This window comes from Pteronotus mesoamericanus, unplaced genomic scaffold (assembly GCF_021234165.1).
Source record: "Pteronotus mesoamericanus isolate MK-2021 breed Mesoamerican mustached bat unplaced genomic scaffold, CSHL_Meso_final contig_50, whole genome shotgun sequence".
Classification (NCBI taxonomy): Eukaryota; Metazoa; Chordata; class Mammalia; order Chiroptera; family Mormoopidae; genus Pteronotus; species Pteronotus mesoamericanus.
The window spans coordinates 15,716,750-15,735,096 of record NW_026555186.1 but is presented as its reverse complement, the minus strand read 5'-3'; the positions used below and the strand labels follow the sequence as shown (position 1 = coordinate 15,735,096).

The 18,347-nt window shown below is 51.4% G+C and overlaps 1 protein-coding gene across 2 annotated transcripts; it reads right to left on the bottom strand.

Annotated features, from left to right (window-relative positions):
• Window positions 1-505: 505 nt before the first annotated feature.
• Window positions 506-16,620, bottom strand: CLPTM1L (CLPTM1 like). Of its 2 annotated transcripts, none has more exons than XM_054578350.1 (17): window positions 16,198-16,620; window positions 15,559-15,659; window positions 14,506-14,695; window positions 12,936-13,081; window positions 11,692-11,770; window positions 9,419-9,536; window positions 9,000-9,094; window positions 8,101-8,185; window positions 6,611-6,714; window positions 5,508-5,573; window positions 4,475-4,525; window positions 3,821-3,903; window positions 3,074-3,108; window positions 2,382-2,437; window positions 2,255-2,299; window positions 1,685-1,800; window positions 506-1,114 (listed from the first exon to the last, which is right to left on the bottom strand). In XM_054578350.1, exons 1-17 carry the CDS (start codon window positions 16,357-16,359, stop codon window positions 1,030-1,032), a joined length of 1,617 nt encoding a protein of 538 aa, XP_054434325.1. In that variant the 5' UTR covers window positions 16,360-16,620; the 3' UTR covers window positions 506-1,029. The 2 variants fall into 2 exon arrangements, with proteins under 2 accessions (XP_054434325.1, XP_054434326.1); XM_054578351.1 differs by having other exon boundaries at window positions 12,936-13,078; window positions 16,198-16,619.
• Between the last annotated feature and the right edge of the window lie 1,727 nt (window positions 16,621-18,347).

Sequence of the window (18,347 nt, the reverse complement as noted above, 5' to 3'; positions counted from 1 at the left end):
AGCATCCAGACGACCCCCAGTGGTGAAAAGGCTGAAGTCCAAGCCTGGCCCATGTGCCGCTGGGGCTGAGACACAGATGTCCCTGCTGCAAACACGGACTGCTGCCCGCTGTGCTCATGCATCTGGACACACACGCCTTGAAAACATCCTCCAGGATGCAATTTTACTGAACACATGATTAACCTCATTGCCCCCCAAATCTGTGGCTGCTCTCTGCCTCGCCTGTGCTATTTCTTTCTCTACATTAACCTAGGGCATTTCTCTAACAAAAACACCATCAATCTGACCGGTCATGACCATATAATAATTCAGTCATTTTATCTTCAATATCAACATAACTATTTAAGAACATTCACAGTGCTAAGGCTAAGGAGAAGGCCTTTAAATATGTCCTTTTAACAAACACATAAATAAACCCATGTCGCATGTTCATCCCTGGGAATGGGGTAAACTGAAGTATCTGAAAGGTTCTCCATGTTGTAGCAGCCAAGAAGTGTTACAGCCAGAGAATTTTACTTTATTTTAAAATAGAAACATACATACATTAAGCTTTAAAATAGTCAAGTTTTAAACAAAAAGGAAAAAAGCCATTTGATCCCAGAGTCTATACAGCATGGATTTAGAGGCATTTGAAATTTCACGTAAGGAGCACTTACAGACAACTGGAGATGGAGACCTGCACCTTCCTGCCTCTGGAGTGCTGGGTGCAGGGACACTTGGTGACGGCGCAGCTGCTGCTGACACTGGACGCTCCTGTGCCAGGAGCCACCAATGGCCAAGGGTGACCACGTGCATACAACATCTCAGAGACCGAGACAGATGTCTTCACGCTGGGGGCATCGTAAGTGAAGCCAGTTCCTCTCAAATACCACATGAAGGGACTCAGGAGACGTATGAGAAACGTTCAGAGGTTTTGGCAATGGAGAAGGTGTAACATCCAGGAATTCACCAGAAGCATCCAAAAATACTCAGTCAGTGGACCATCCAAGACATGCTGTGCGGTGGCCTGCCGACAGCCCAGGTCAGTGCTTAACACATGTGGGATTTCTGCTGTGGCCTCTCCTCATAGGACTCCCCAAATTCGTTCACTCTGCTCCTATCCACAGGGTAGAGCCTGCAAAGACAGGACAGATGCTCTACTGCTTTTGAAGGGAGGAGACACACGTCCTTAAGTCCCAGTGATTAAGAATCAAATCATTAAGCTTACTGCATGAGAGGAATTTTGGGGTTCACCTAATGTCCTCCTGTCGATGTTTTTAAATGATTAGGCCAGAGCTCTGCACTCCAGACTGATCAGAGGACAAGGACAACAGTGCCAAAGCCCAAGCCCGGCCTGGAACACTGCCCCCCAGGGAAGGCCTGCCCCAGGGGACAATCCCAGCCCCTAGGAGGAGAGCATGGGAGCTGGGGCAGCGACCTCCTTTATGTTACACCAAATCCAGCTATGAAGACATGGGCCCACAGTGGCCGATTCCTTCATTCAGACAGAGAACAAGCACTTCTGTACCAGGGCACAGTGAGAATAATTTCTTCCACAGCCTACCATCGGCAACTGGAATGCTAGCTTGGGGAACACACAAAGACCATTGCAAACTGTATCTCCCCCCACAGGACAGCCAGGGACATGCCAGTGGGAACTACGTGCCTCCACCTGAGCAGTGTGCCTCGGAGGCACCGCACTCACCATCGCTGGTACAGATAGACAAGGAACACCACGTCATCCCTGAAACAGGCCAGGCGATGCGAAGTGGGCATGGTGATGATGAAGGCGAAGACGTCATCAATGAAGGTGTTGAACGCCTGTGGGTCAGGTGGGAGGGAGCAGCGTGAGGAGTGGGCCATTGGGGCTCACTCAGAGATCCCCTACCAACTGTCTGAACCCTGTTCACACTCATAACCTGCAGTAAATCACTTCAAAGCAGAGATACCATGGACAACAGAGGCTCTTGTCATGACAATAAAAACAGAAAGTGAGCAGGTGGAGGCTCTGGACTGGGTGTGACACATCCAGACAGCCCTCAGGGCAGACTGACTTATGGGACAACAGGCTCCACCCTGATGCCAGTCACAGGGTCAAGGGTGTCTGATTTTGATACATGTAGTCAAGTAACATGGATGTGAGCTCAAGAAAACCTCTTCTGTCGCTACAAGTCAGAGCTGCTGTCCTTTAAAGTCATTGCTGTGGCTCCCACGTTTAAAGCATACACCCCAGCACTGTGAGAGGAATGTGGTCCTGAAAGTGTGAAACTCTGACCTTGTACGTGAAGGCCTTCCAGGGCAGGTGTGCCACGGACTTCATCTGGGGACAAGGAGAGACGTGAAGGTCAGGGGCAGGCCACACAGAGCACATGGGCAACCATTCAGCTGGGTCCATGCCTTACCTTGTAGTTTACAAAGAGCTGGGGCAGCATGAAGAGGAAGCCGAAGGCATACACCCCTGGGAAGACAAGACATGGCTGGAGAGCAAGCACGGACCATGATGCTCTGACAGTCCCAGAGCTGGGCTTTACATCCCCTGGCTTTCTGGCTGACAGAGTGACTTCAGAGAGCACAATCCTTTTCCTCAATCACTGTAAGTCTCGCTTCCAGAGGGCCGACGGCTGGGCCTATGAGGACAGGGTCCCTGCTCCACCCAATTCCCTCTGGTGGCTGCAGCCAGGTCTGAGAACCACACCAGTGAACATGGCATTCCGGGAGCCCATCCTGTCTGCTTTGGACCTGTAACTGCCTGCAGAGACCCAGTGCTGTGGTCAGGGCCAGCCCAAGGCTGGCAGGCCCCAAGTGGGGCTCCATGCTCTGCGGCTGCTGCTCTCATCTGCCCTAAAGTATCGGTTGTAGCACAGTGCTGTTCACTGATGATGTACAATGTTTTCACTAGAAGAAAACAGACTACTCACGGCTCTAGTCCTGGGAAGCCTGCGTGGGACTCTCACAGGCAAATTGGGAGTCCTGGGGCCCAGCCAAGTGCACAGGGTAGGGCAGAGGGCCTCACAGGGTAACCTCATGTCACAGGAGCACTGAGAAGGTACCTGTTATAAATGCGGTTATCGGAAGAGAAAAACATACGACTCACCATTGACGAAACTGTTGATTAACCAGGAGTACCAACTGAAAAGGAAGAGAGCTGTCACTGTGGAAGGTCCGATTTCCGTCATCAGTGTCTGTTAAACTGACAATGACGACTCTTTTGTGGGAGCCCTCTGTAAACACTCAAGCTCTCCCCGAAGCCTGAAGAGGTCTGGCATCTGCACACTGCTGGCCTGGGGCCCTGGTCAGATCCCAGATGGTGCGGCGCCCAGTGAGGGTGGACCTGCACACCCACTGCTTCCTGGGAGCCCAGGCTTGCCACGGGGGTGGGAGATTCTGCACTGATAGATACTGTCCTTCAGAACTGCCAGTCAGATGGAAAAACCCTAGCTCTCAGGGCTGCGCCTTCGCCCCAGCCCGCTCCCAGGCCCCTGACATCCCAAACGCAGCAGCCACACACCATACCAGATCTTCCCTTGTCAAATGCATCTGACTTCACCCCAGACACCAGTGCTGTGGGTGCTGACCTCTCTATGCGCCAGGTGATCCAAAAAAAAGGCAAGGGGACACCCCCACTTCAGCTATGTCTCTAATTCTGGCTAGTCCCACAAGCATTCCTGACCCCCTTTCCACACTAAAGAGGGGACGGGACCACCGAACCACCCTGGTGGTGGCAGAGCAGTGATAGGCAGACGCAGATAGAGGCTGAAGGGCGCGGTCTGCATGGCTATCAGTAATGAACTGGGCTCTCTGGGTCACATGTGGCAAGGAGGAGTCCTGGTGATGCCTGTACCTCTTATACTTGATGTTCAACAGTGAGTAGATGGCGCCCCCGATGCACAGAGGGTAGAGCAGGTAGGACAGGTACTTCATGGCCTGCAGGGAGCAGAGTACTTCCTGTTACAGACCAAACCTCTGGAAATACACTTTGTGCAATAACGTACTGGTTCAGCCAAAACAAACTAGCCTACAACAGATCAGTGAATAAATGTGGTGAACAAAAATCAGAAGAAACTCTCTAGAATTGTGTCAACACTGCTGTCCAAGTCAACGCAGCTGTATCCTTGTATTTATTCAATTTGGACATTATCACAGCCCCAATAAAATTGAAATGCGGGCTGATGCTCATTAGCCGATAAACACACCCATCCCTGTATAGGGCACACTGTACGGTCACATTGCCAAGTGTTGCTCTACAGCAGCCCCCCAGGGGACAAATCTGCCTGTGAAAAACAGAGATGTCCGGGGAGACACGGGCATGGGGGCAGCTGTAGGGACCCAGAAACAGGGAGATGTCTCCTGGCCCCATTTTTCCAAGATGGAAACCCACTGGAGATCGCGGCCATGCCTCTGAAGAGATGGCCTTCCCGTGGTAAACATCACAGTAAGACTCTCTGTTACTCGTCTGCCAGACACGCATGCTGCCCCTCACCCCGCTGCTACTCACCTGAGTGTCGTACTCCTCGGTTTTCTTCTCAGACTCACTGTAGGTGCCAAACTGTTGTAAAATTCAACACAATCATGTTAACTAAGTGACTCAAGGCAGCTGTCTGAGCATAGCTTCGCAAGGACTGAAGGAGTGACAGGACTGTGTGCTGACTGGCAGTGGCCGAGCCTGGCCACACTCAGTGCGAGGCACGGTCAAGGCCTGGACGCCATGACCACAGATCTCCCTCCCTCCACCTGGAGGACCAGCAGGCATTTCTGCTCCACTCTGGCCTGGGCCCTGAGCTACACTGTGTGTCCGTGTGGCAAAAGCAGCCCCACCCATGTGTGTCTCACTCACCAGGCTGCTTCTTGTTCTTACCCCTGATGGTTTTTTTCAGTGAAAACACTTGCTTTGTAGAGGTACACTGTAACACTGCTCTTAGATCAGCAAAAGTGGGTCCACTGGTCTAATTTAGAAAACAAATTACATTCTGTCTTTGATCCGTTTAGGATCTGGACATGAGAGGGTTATAAATCCCTCAAATAAGGTCCATCACAGAGGATAGGGAGCTTCACACCTGTAAACCTAAAATGCCACTCAACTCCCAGCTCTGATCTGTGTGGGTAGCTCCTGAACACCCAGTAGCTGGGACAAGCCCCAGGCCGCAGCTACTTGGGAAACCATCCTGTGCAGCCCGTGGGAGCCCGGGAGCTGTCAGGCCAGCATCATATGTCGGTGTGGAGGCAGCTCGCCTTTCACTGTGGGTACTGCTAGGTCTGTGATGCGGGCATCCCTGAGTGAACCCAGAATTAGCTGTGATCAAGGAGCCTACGTTAGCCCTACTGAGGGAGTTGTTCCGTGTGCTGTGAGGGCAGTCACGTCATTGGAGGACAGTTACCTGCTCACAGGGTCCAGCACCAAGTTGGTGCAGCTATGAAATGCACCAACACGTAAGCTGGTGCACGAGAATGATGGGCAGTACAGAGGGAAGTAGATGGGGTCAGACAAGGAGAGAGACAGAACCCCCAGAGAGCAGAGCAGAAACACCTACCTGAAACTTGGGCCTGAGGCCTCTCCAAACAAGAGTCATCTTCAGAGCCTTTTTTACTTTCCACAGCTGAGGAGAAATAAAAAACATTTACGATTCTAAGAGCAAGGAGATGCCAAAACTCACCACTCGAACCCTTGTGGACCAGTCACCAGCCTGCGCAGGCCCCACTGCCTCCAGCCCCATTGTGCGTGTTGGATTAGTTCCCTGGCACAGCGCCGGGGACCTGGCCCATGGCCTCCATGTCAACCCAGCGGCTTACAATCCACATGGATGCTGTAACCGCCTCTCAGCACCAATAAACTGGCCCTCAGCCTGGCTGTCCTCCTCTGGGCTGAGTCCCGTACCCAGCTCATCTGCACTCAGCTGGCATCATCCCACCCTGCCTGCCTCTAAATTCACCCTGGCACCTTCTTCCCAGCACTGGAAGGCCCAGCCTCTGTCCAAGCCGCTATTTCTCGGTCTCTCCAGGGCTCAGGCCGCACTTGCTGACTTGCTGAGATAGAAGGGACATCATGGACTTAGAAAGCAGTCTCCACACTGCAGCTGTGGCTCCAGAAGGGCCTTTGGTGGCGATCTTCCTCCTTGGGCGGGGACAGCACAGCCCTGATCTAACAACCATGTGCAAGGACGGCTGGGACTTGCAGAGCAAGGACGTGCAGGCCGCCACCTCCCTCCGTTATTCCTGCGTGCCCACTCCACCTTTGTTTTTGAGGCCTGGCCCTGAGCCTGCCTGCCCCACAGGGCTCCCTTTCCTGAGCCCCACACAGCAGGGCCACCACAGGGCACGAAGCTTCTGGAGGCCATGCCGCACACGTCTGCTTCCAGTGGCACCCAACACAGCATGAGCCACGTGGAATTTTAAACATGTCAGAATACATTCTGCAGTAGATATGATGAGCTGGGGCCTTTTAATAATAAGAATTGTAGGGCCACCCAAAGGCACCTTCTGAGCTCTCACTTTGGTTAACAACTCACAGCAGCTGTGCCCTTGCCTGGCTGCGGAGGTGGCCACATGCTCACCTTTGGCAGTTACGCAGGTTCTGACTGCACTGAGCGTTTGGGCCCAAGGGCCATGGCAAGTGGCAACTCACACGTCAGCTCACCTCAATGGCAGCTCCAACACCTGCTGGGATCAGCACCAGCAGGCTTGTCTGCTCGTCCAGCAGGAACAGGAAGATGACCACAGTGCTGAAGCAGCGCCAGAGCACTGGGGACAAAGGAGAGCGCTGAGGGATGCCATCATCCCACCCACATCCATCTGTACTTTTGCAGCACCCCTACCCCCCGACCTGGCTCACACACACGTGCAAGTGTGTAAGCCCACACATGTACCACCTCTACCTGGTTCACACACCCCTGTACGTGTACAGCCCAAACACACTCATCCCCGCCCAGCTCACACACACCTGCACATGCAGAGCCCCCCCCCGCCCGCCAACACCTGCCCAGCTCATTCACACCTGCACATGTAAAACCCACACGCTCACCCCTGCACCACTCACACACACCTGTGTATGTACGGCCCACACGCTCACCCCTGCCCTATTTACATACACCTGTATGTATACAGCCCACTCATGCACACCTCCATGTACAGGCTACGCATGCAAACTCCTGCCCCAACTCCTGACACACACATGCACGCGGTGGACCTACAATATTTCTCCCCCTTTGTCCATTAACAGTGAACAGTGGACCACATGCACTAAGGAAAATGGTTTAAAATGATTAGGAAAGGCTCCGAAACCCAGCAGAAGGCAACCTGAGCTACATAAACATGTTTTAAGTTACACTTGCAAACATATAAACACACAGCAAATACGCTGAGAAAATGGGCTTCTGACTGGAATTATGATGACCTGCTTTCCTGTAGTCATGTCGCTATCCTGTTTTTATACTAATTCTGTGATAAATATATCTTCTGAAAACGGTACCTTTTTTTTAAAGTTGTACTTTAGAAAACACTTCAGCCGGCCAAAAATGTCCTGCTGCCTTAAGTGCTTCTCTGGGCAGCAGCAGAGCCAGCTCTGCACGGTGCTCGCCAGGAGCCCAGGCCCAGGGGGAGGATGCCCACTGCCTTCCATGGGCACGGCCTCAGGGAGCCCCCTCCCCTCCCCTGTAAAGGCTGGGAGGGGGCAGGAGGACTCAGTAGTGGAGGGGCATCCTCTCTGAGGAAACCAGAGGGCAGAAAGCAGCAGCCAAGACATGGACGACAAGGGCAGGGAGGGAGGCACCCAAGCATCCCAGACCATTCACTGGGGCATGGCATTTCCAAAGGAGACACTTGCCGGGCTGACACAGATGGGCACTAAGAACCTGCATCGTGTCATCGCCGAGGCGGGCACTGGCCATGTGGCCTCTGTGGCCCTTGTCCTCTGCAGACACAAGCTTACACAATACTTATCAAGATCGTGGAGACAGCTCCTCCCAGTTATTACCACTCATGACCTGAAGAGACCCCTCTGAACAGGAGCAGGGGGTGGGGTCTGCAATAAGCATTTGTCACAACTGTAACTTTAAGTTTCAAAATGAACATTATAATCCATCTTCATCAACACTTTGGGTATGGGTCAGAAATCCCGAGGGCATCTACCTGCTTTGGTGGACATCCCAATCATGCTCTTCTTTTTCTTCCAGAAACTGATGTCATTTTTAAATGCCAGGAAATCAAACAGAAGCTGAAAAGGGGAGAGGACAGCAGTGTGCATCGAACTCCCATGTGTCTGCAGGTGGCACAGGCTGCAGAGGGTGGACCCCCATGTGTCTCATGTACCACTCCATGGTGCTCATCATGGGGTCACTACAACCGGTGTCTCTGCTTGTAGTGGCAGGAAGGCCCGCAGGACACCTGGATGTTCCCCTCCCTTCTCACGGCAATGGCATGTGGCGTGTCTCCCTGAGAAGCACAGACTCACTCTGACATGACTTTGGATAAAAAGTGCTATTTTCCAGCACAGTTTTGGAATGTTTTAGCTGGACTGGTGGCTGAGTCCCAGGCACTGAGAACTGCCTGTGGCTCGGTTCCCCTGGCCTGGGTCTTCTCACCTCCCCACCTGGACCTCGGTCCAGCACAGCCACCGCGTGGTGACGGCTTTCCTCCACCAGGCTGGAGACCCCATATTCAAACAGGGACCCCACACAGAGGACTGGTGTTTATTGCTATGGTCACCACACTAGGATTTATACACTGAAATGCTTATTTTATAGTCATTAATTCATCTCAGTGATTTTGAATTTCTTTTCAAAACAGTCTCCAAAATGAGCCATGTCCTAAGTCCTCAAGGTAGCCAGTGCCCAGAGGTCCAGACACCCTTTTTTAACTGGGAGAAAGGCCCCAGCATAATGGCCTGCGGAGCCTCAGGTGTGTTAGGAACCAAGGGGCTGCCAAGTGGGACGCCATCACACGGACCATCCCCCGCCCCAGCCAAGGAGGGCTGGAGCCCTCCGCGCCTACCACTGTCGCCACCAACGAAGACACAATGACCCACTCACGTGAAATGCTGCGACAAAGAAGGTCAATGCTAAGAAGTACAAGTTGGTATCAACAAAAATTCCTTTCACTTCATCAGCATCTTTCTCTGAAAACCCTGAAAGGGGCGGGGGGGAAGCAAAATAGGCAATGTTAACCTTACTTAACAAAGTTACAGAGGATTGTTGGTAGTAAGAGTTCACCTGAGCAATACTCTGGCATTTCAAATACCATGTTCTAAATAAAGCAAACTTACAGGTAATTGGCAAGGACTTTCCAAAGACAGGAACTGGAAACAAGATACTAGTGACCCTCTGATTAAAATTATGTGAAAGAACCTGAACCACAAGGTTCAAAGGCTAATGAGTTTGCATAAACTAACTAGACTTGCAACTACACGGCACTGCCATCCACAGGTCTGAAACGGCATGTGCGGCCTCACCGAACTGCTGCAGGGAGTACACAGCGTCCTGCATGTGGATCCAGAAGCGGAGCTTCCCCAGCGAGATCTTGTCGTAGGACACAGTGAGGGGCAACTCAGTGGTGGAGCGGTTGATGACCTGACAGAGAGACGACATGGTCAGAACCTGCCAGCCAGGGCGAAGCCAGCTGCCGGCCCACATCCTTACGCTTTGGTCAGACCACTGCGCACCCTGGGCTGCACCCTACACAAGAACAGTGCACCTCTGTCTCTAAGTTCCACACCCACTACAGCCTGGCACAGCAGAGGCTGAGGCTTCAGACCCAGGGTCACGTGGCTAGAGGACTCCAGACACTCCTACATCCTGGGAGTTATGGTCATGCCTGAGACTGCGCTTCCCTCCCTCCTCTGGGGCTCTGGCACCCACATGCTACCCTCTCAGAACTGGGCAGGGCTCCTTCTCCACACAACATGCGCAGCTCTTCCTGAGGGAACCCTGCACCTCTCCAGGGACCACATCCCCTCTGCCCATTCTTCCCAGCATGAACAGCACCACCACCACCACATGCTAGGGACTAGGGACACATATGCCACTGAGCCAAATACAGGCCTGTCTCCTGGAAGGGCTAAAGACAAAGCAGCTCTGCCCACACCCACACCCACACCCACACCCACAGGCCAAGTGCCCTGGAGTGCAGGGCAGTGGCAGTCATTCCATCTGGGGCTGGTAGAAAGCAGCAGCATTCAGGCTGTGCTCACGAGGATGCACAGAACTGGGGGTGGAGGCTGCCTCAGGCAGAAAAGCGCGATCCTGCAGTCTGGCAGCACATGTGGCCACAGTGGCCAGGTTCCAGGAAGGAGGCATCCCTGAGCACATGGAGCAGTGACACCCCTCATGTCCCTGAGGGTCCTGGGTATATCCATCAGTGTCACATTTCAAGTTCACTGTGACTCCTCACAGTGAGCACTGCTGACACCCGCAGCCTACTAACCAGACGTGCCACAGTCAACCAGACTCAGACCCAGGCACTGGGCCACCCCATGCAGTGCATCAGCCTCAGGCCAGCAGGCAGGACAGGCCTACCCCGCAAGGGTGCCTCTGTCTAGGCTCCCAATGTGGGGCGCACCCCATCACCCCAGGGGGCTTTGTTGTTCTCCAAATACAACACTGAAACGTGACTCCAAATGAGACGACGCATCAGTGGCAGAAGGTAACCTGGAAAAAAGCTAGCTGCCTATACATGCGTCTCTGTTTCTGTGAATACCAGCACTCTTGGCCACTAGGACTTTTCTCAACCCAAGTGACAACCAGAACAACACAGGTTCTTGGTGGACGCTGCCCAGATCCTTCAGGGGCCCAGCCACACACCTGTGTCTCCTCTCTGCTTCCCAAGTGTTCACCCAGGGCAGCCCCCAAGGCTACAGAGCACCATCTGGTGCGACTCTCCCAAACCTGGCCTTGCTGAGGTCTGCATACAGAACCACAGCACACTCCAGTAAATGCCAGAAGGGACCATGACTACCCACCCCAGCATGCAGGCCATGTAGGACCACACTCGCTCTCTGGAGCAGCAGCAAAGCATGGTTCATCTAGCTCTTCTCAGAGGTGACCTCAACCTGAAGTCACCTGTGACCTGAAATAAGCACCCTGTGAAACATGGACCCTAGTGATTGGCCTCCACAGGACCAGGACCTTTAAATGCCTACAAAGTGTTCAGCGTAGCACGTGGCATGTAGTCAACTGATCGGCAGCTGTTGTTATGGTTATTGACCAAAGGCTGGTCAAAGTTCATTCACCCTCCAATCTACCCTGGGGGAGTGGGTGCTGTGGCTGTCCCGTGATTCCAGAGGCCCTGGTGCTCCTCTCCACTCACACAACTCCGCCCTGGCCTTCAGGCTGCTCAGGGAGCATGGGCTCCGGGGTGGGTGGTGACATGCAGGGCCAGCCCTGGGGGAAGAGTCTGCTCAGGACACTTTCTGTATTAGTGTGCACCTTCATGGCGGACACTTAGGATTCAATGGAACAATGCTCACAAGCTGTTTCAGCAGACAGGCAGCCCTTCCATGACCTCTGTGCGCCTGTCATCCAAACATTTAATGCAGGACCTTTTGAGTCCTTCACCAGGGAAGGCACTAGGGCTTGAGGAGGGGTTGGTTTGGAAGGACCCCACCGCTGGCCAGCAGAAAACCCAGAGCACACCCATGCCACGTGGGAAACACACAAGCCATCGCTGCAGGACGGAGGAGGCAGCCACAGTTCAGGATGCCCCAGTCCAGAGGGGAGTGATGCTTACCATGAGGTCCTTCACTCGATTGCTGAGCTGGTCAATGAACAGGATGGGGAGGTAGTGCACTGTCTTCCCGAGATGGATCCTGGAGGTGAAGCACAGTTTCCAAAGTCACTGTGAAGTTTTGTCGCCTTAGATGAACTGAATGCAGCCCCAGACACCTGAGAAATCCCACCCAGCACCTCGGTTGCTTCTGGTCACAACAGTCCCAGGACATGCCCTCCCAACGGAAGCTGAGGCGTTTTACAAGCTGTGCTCGTCCCTGCCACAGTAGACACTAGGAGGGGGTGGGTGAATAAACAGGGGCACAGCCACACTGTGGAATGTCACCCAGCATGTAAAAAAGAGCAAGGCGCCCATTTGTGCACTGACACAAGTGGTCCAATGAGGCAGTAAGAATGGAAATAAAAGTCCATCTGTTTGTAATGCCTGGCGGGAGGGATGGGAGGCCAGACAGGAGTTGGGGGGCTTTATAATGAGTGACACTTTCTGTACCTTTCACATTTTTAGCTAAAAATGTATCATGTATTCAAAAATAAGATTTAAATTTATGAAAGGAAACCCCCTCCTGACAATACCACAGGATCCACTGAGAGGTAAAGAAGAACAATTATTGTTGTCGCCACTCGTCGGTACTACCTGATAATAGGTCTTAACCTAACAGTGGCTCCCCAAAGCCTGGAGACGCAGACTAGGCTAAGCTGATCAATCCACATTAATAGTTATACCTAACTAACAATGGTAAGTGACAGTGACATGATTTAAAGTTAATTTTAAATACACACAAATTAGTCATGTTTAAACTGGCCATGGCACTCCCTAAAAAAGGTAGTCAGAATGCAGAAAGGATCAAACTCAAGTGGCACCGTCTCATCAATACTCCTACTTTCTCTCCATGGGAAGCCTTTGCTAAGAACAAATGGCAAGATGACTCCCTTCCAGTTTCATTCATTCCAGTGCTCTGGTGGCAATCTTGGTCAGCAAGACCACACAGAGAAAAGGGGCAAGGTTTGAGGGTGCCCAGGGAGCACCTCAGGCCCCTCTGGGCCTTTAGTCACAGGGATGGCTCAAAAATGCAGGTATGACCAATCCACTTTTGGATTTTCGTGGGCCTCTGTTTTGTGGGCATCCCAAGGGGCTTCCTCCACCCCACAACCCTGGGGTCGCCCCCTCTGCCGTCAGATTGGGGCAAACAGGTGATGCTCAAAGCCAGGCAAGTTAGCGCACCCTGGCCAGGCCAGTACACTTACATCTTCATGTATCGATGCACGTCGGCAGGCAGGGAGGACCCGTCAAAGACAAAGTCGTCCACCATCACGTTTAGTGTCAGTCTTGGTCTCCAGTGAGAAACAGGTTCATCCAGGGCACTCACTGGCTTCTCAGCTTCGACCTTCTGCTAAATGAAAAGGAATGACTTAGCAGGAAAAGAGACCAATAGTGGGTGGGAAACTGGACCTAAAACGGGTGAGGCACCAGGGCAGTCGGCACCTTCACCTGGGAACAACCCGCATGCCAAGACAGCACAACCAGGAAGCAGAGACTGGCACAGTGCCAGGGGCCACAACTGCCAGTTCCCCGGACTCTTACACCCCCCTCCACTTCCTAACACTTCTTTCTCTCCACAGAAGGAACATGTGGCCCTGGATCTCACTGACTCCTGTTTTGGTCTTCCACCTAAGCAGGCCTGATTCTCAGGGATACTGAGGAGGGGGAGTCCCCAAGACAATCCCAAGTGTAGACGAGCTGGAGCTAACAGCCCTACGTGTGCAATGAGACTGAAAAAGAGACTGCTTCTCAACCAGGGATGTCAGGTTGTCTGGATGGCGCTGTGTCAATGACTAGGCATCCATCCCAATTAACCAAATTCGGAAAGAAACTGACTGGCAGGAAAATCTTTAAGATCTAACTAATAAATTCTAGGAAGCAGTGTCATTTCCTTTTTCTCTTACCTAAAGATATAGTTTAGATGTAATAATTTATCTCTCAAATAACAGTAACTGCTAACAGTTGGTATTTGTAGGTTCCAAAGACCCCCTCCACACTCTTTACACCTACAGCCTCCTTGATTCCCCAGGAAGGCCCCATGAAGCAGGACCATACTGTCCCTGAGGAAGGGGAGGTGAGGGGGTCTTCTCAAGGATACACAGCAGGGAGTGCAAACTGGGAGAGGTCAGAGCAGGCTCGCAAGGTTTCCAGAACTTGTCCCGAACCACAGACAGCTCTGTCCCTGTGCAGGAAGCAACATCACAGAAACTTCCTGAAAAACTGCCATCTTTCTTGTTTGTAAATGATCTCTCCTCCCATTCAACACAGCCCCGAACACCAGAATTCCTTTATCCAAGGCTTTGTTAATGGAATAATTAACAAAGTGTTTCTTGGTACATACAGTTTTCTACAGATATACAGAATATAATCTTACATATGCCTTTTTAATAAACTTGAATTATACTCTTGGAATAAATATTGATGAGCTGCACGTGCTACACAGTGCAGTGAGTCTCCCAACTCTAAGTAATGGCTGCAGCTGAGCTCTGCAGAAAGGGCCACCCTGCACCCACACTCACTGAGAAAAAAAAATCAGGATAAAAAATGTCATTGGGTTAAAATGCATGTCACTAATTTGACATAAAATTAATCTGAAACCATGGGAAATTACTGAGCTGAAAGACAGACATGTTTGCCAAAAATACTACACGGCTTTACTTTGCAACAGTCACTCCAGCCCTAGATCTAAGCTGCATGTGCAGGGACACAGAGGTGTGAATTCCATGAGGGAGAATGAGGGCTCTGTTTGGCTGATAATTTGACGGAGACTCTCACCTGAGCAGCAGATTCCCCAGTGAGCAGATTGACCTCTTCTGGTTTGGGGACCATGTAAGTGGTCAGAGGGCTCACCAGATGCACCTGCTTCCCATCGTGCCACGGCAGAATGCCAGCATGATGAAGGAAGATATAGGCATACAGTGTCCCATTATTTCTTGTTTTCTTTGGTACGGAAACATTAACTGTCCTAAAACAAGACAAATTACAATTTCAAACATGTACATTTACGTTCTGTGTGTATATACACAGCAGACACAACTCAAATATCTTTATAAATCATGCTGTTTCACACCAACGAATTTTAGTTTGTAAGTACTAAAAATGAAAGCCACCTGTCTATGACTAACTAAAGTCCTAGGTACAGATGTTTATGGAGCATTTCCTAAATGCTTGGGCAGCTATGCCTGAAAGCCGAAATGCCTCCATTTCCTGGCGCTCAGAGCAGTCCGTCACTGGCCTAGGTCACAGGCAGGCAGTGGCTGACCCTGAGAGCGCACGCCCCCTGGCCTCCGCACTGCCCCTGCAGCTCTCTGGTGGGGCAGGCTGGCTGGAGGACGTTCACTCCAGCACACGATCCCATCACTCTATCTGATACCTCCCAGACAATGTAGAGGAAAACGTAGTCTCTTGACAAGCACATCATTTTTTAACTTACACTTGTTGAAGTCTTAGTCAATACAGACAGAGTTAAATAAGAAACACCTTCAGCTAGGAAAAGATGAGTAGTTTGCTGAGGGAAACCGTATGTCATTCTGACTGCAACTCCCACTCCTTTGAAAAATCCCTATGGCTGCTCCATGTGCCACAGCTATTTGATGCTGGTGTCAGCTGCTTCCTAAATGACAAACTTATCTACTACTTCCAAGAAAAATAAAAGTTTGTTTACATATCACTCACAGTCTCCCATTAAAATGTGTTACCACTTAAAAGACACTAGGTAATAACTGCTTTCCTGAGGTAACTTTATTACACATAGAACACTAACTTTTAAACAATCTAAACATTTAAAGATGTTAACCCTATCGCTGGCACTCTGTCCCATAAACACACCTTTCAAATTTGGACTCCACGTCAAAGTCTTCCACATTCAATACAAGATCCACGTTGTTCTCAGCACCAAGGTTGGACCGTGTGGTGGTATACACACTCAGCTGCAAACGATGTCATGAAAATTAGTTTGGCAATATGTCCCTGCCACAAAATACACACATCTGACAGCTATAGTGAGGACGAGCAATCTGGTGCTATTGAATGGGGAAAGGCTTCATTTTTAACTGGCAAAGGGACAGAACTCTGACCTGTGAAAAAAACGGCTGTTATCTGATGTGCCTGCTGCAAAAAACAAACAAACAAACCCAACTTGCTAAAATGTGTGGCTGACTAGATCAACATAGCAGTGGTACAACTGACTCTGGGAACCCTGTAATGGGGTGACAAGGGGCAGTGTCTGGAGCCTGCGTGCAGCCACCATGCAGGCAGGGTCTTCAGGATATGAGCGTAGGGGAGGTCAGACATCAGACTACAACAGCACCCAAACTAGCCCCGGATGGCTTAAGAGCCCAAACCCCTGCTCAGTCCCGGGTTTTTCAGATGAAAAGAACCCCCGACCTCACCAGACCCTGCCTCAGCTGAGAATAGCCCCCAGCCCCGTTCGGTCGCGCAGAACACCCTCCAACCCCGGGAGCTCACCTGCAGCTTGGGCCTCCGCGCCAGGTAGGGCTGGATGCAGTTACCATCGCCGGTGCACGGGCGGGTGTACACTATGCCGTACATAACCCAGCAGGTGTGCACCACGTATACCACAAACACGCCCACCACCAGGCTGGTGAAGGAGCTGCGGCCGCTCCACATGGCGTCGCCGCCCCCCGGGCAGAGCAGGGTGCCCACCCGTTCTGGTCCGTCTCGCTGCCACGGGCCCCGCGAGCCTCCTGCCCGGTGCCCTGCCGGACACTCCGGCCGCCGCTGCTCACCGGAGAGCCGCTGCGCGCCGCCGCCGCCTCCGGGGAACTAACGCGCCGGGCGCCGCTAGCGGCCGGCCACCCTGCATACTCTTGCCGTCGCCGCCGCCTCCGTCGCTGCCTACCTGTCGCCGCAGGATTCGCCGGCGCCTCGGCAGCTTCCGGGTCTTCCACCACCCACCGGAAGTGGAAGCGCTATGGCCACTTGGGGAGCGTAGTCTAGCCAACGCGCGGGCGCACGCTTACGTACACTGTCGCGTCTGGGGTGAAACGGTGACGTCATCTTCCTCGCGCGGTTTTTCTGAGGTTCGCCCACGATCCGGGTGGTCCGGCTTCCTACCGTTCGGGGCGCGGCTGGGACAGGGAGCCCGCAGGTGTGGGGAGCCATCTCGCAGCGGAGGTCTCCCTCAGCCGAACCCCACTGAGGTCGCTGCCGGACCCTCGCCCGGAACCCCAGGCCTGGCTGGACCCACAAATGGGTGAAATAATTAACTTCTGGAGAACCTGGATGTAGGCGATACAGATATTCTGTATTATTCTTTAAGCCCTAAGTCTGGAAATGTCAAAATAAAGATTAAATAGTAAATGCATAAACAAAAACTAATACCGGATTACCTGTTAGTTTTGTTAGGACAAGAGTTGCAAGGACTCTGGGGTGTCCAACCCAAGGCCTGCAGGCTGCATGCAGCCTAGGATGGCTGTGAATGTGGCCTAACACAAAATCGTAAATTCACTTAAAACATTATGAGATTTCTTTCTGTGAATAAGTGTGTTGCAATGTATTTAGTGTGTGGCCCAAGACAACTCTTCTTCCTGTGTAGCCCAGAGATGCCAAAAGATCAGATACCCCCTCGGTGGTTCTAAATGCTGAAGTAAGGGAAGTCTAAACCTGTAGAATTGTTTTGAGTTTATGTGAGCCAAAGTGGTGACAGTTGTTGCGAAGCCAGAAGTCAAGGGATTGAGAAAATAACTTGGGAGTATGGCCATTTTACAGCTTGTTTTATCCATTATAATTAAAGGAGGAGAAATAAGGGGGAAGGTTACATGAAATCCAGGGGTGAGAAATGAGGGAGGCAGTAGAAAGGAGAGCCAGGAAATCTCAGGGGTTGGATAAAAAGAAAAACGGAGAGACACACACTTGTTTTACATTGGTGGATTCAGGGTAATTCACAACACGCAGAGATGGTATGGGGGCAACAAGATGACAATGAAAGGCTCTCTGGTCTTGCTGTGGTGTGAGATTGTGCCCCGAGGGGTCTGGAAAAAGAGATGATCCTGACATTTCAAAAGTATGTTATCTTAGAGCCAGAAAGACCATAGGTTCAGTTAAAATAAAGATTGACCTTTGTTAAGGAAGCTACTGGCCCAGGATGTGACTCCCTCCCATGATGCTTAGTCAGGAATATGAATGTTAGGACCTTCCTGTGTGGTTACTTTCTGTCCCGCCATGCTTGCCCCTCTGAGCTTGTCAGGTTTAGTATGTGGCCCCTTTTTCTCTCATATTACTAAATGTTAAAATATAGCACAGTATTTTTCAGACCAGCTTTAAATGGGATAAGCTTGATAGAAACCCAAGCAGATAAATGTAGCCTACTGCAAAGAAGAAATCAGTATGTAATTGACCAAATAGTGTATATAAGCAATGAGCTTTGGATGAGAATCCCATCTTTTTTACTTGCTGCAAGTAAATAAAATTACCTGGTGACAACCAAGTCTCCTTCCTGAATAGAACACCCTGATGGGTGGGGTGAACTCCTTGAGTTTGCTAATGTTTTTTGTTATTTCTTCAATACAAACTCCATGGAGAGCACTCTTGAAAAGATAAGGAGTCCCTGGAACAAAATGGCTAAGGTCCCTCTCAGGGCCTCAAAAGGAACATAC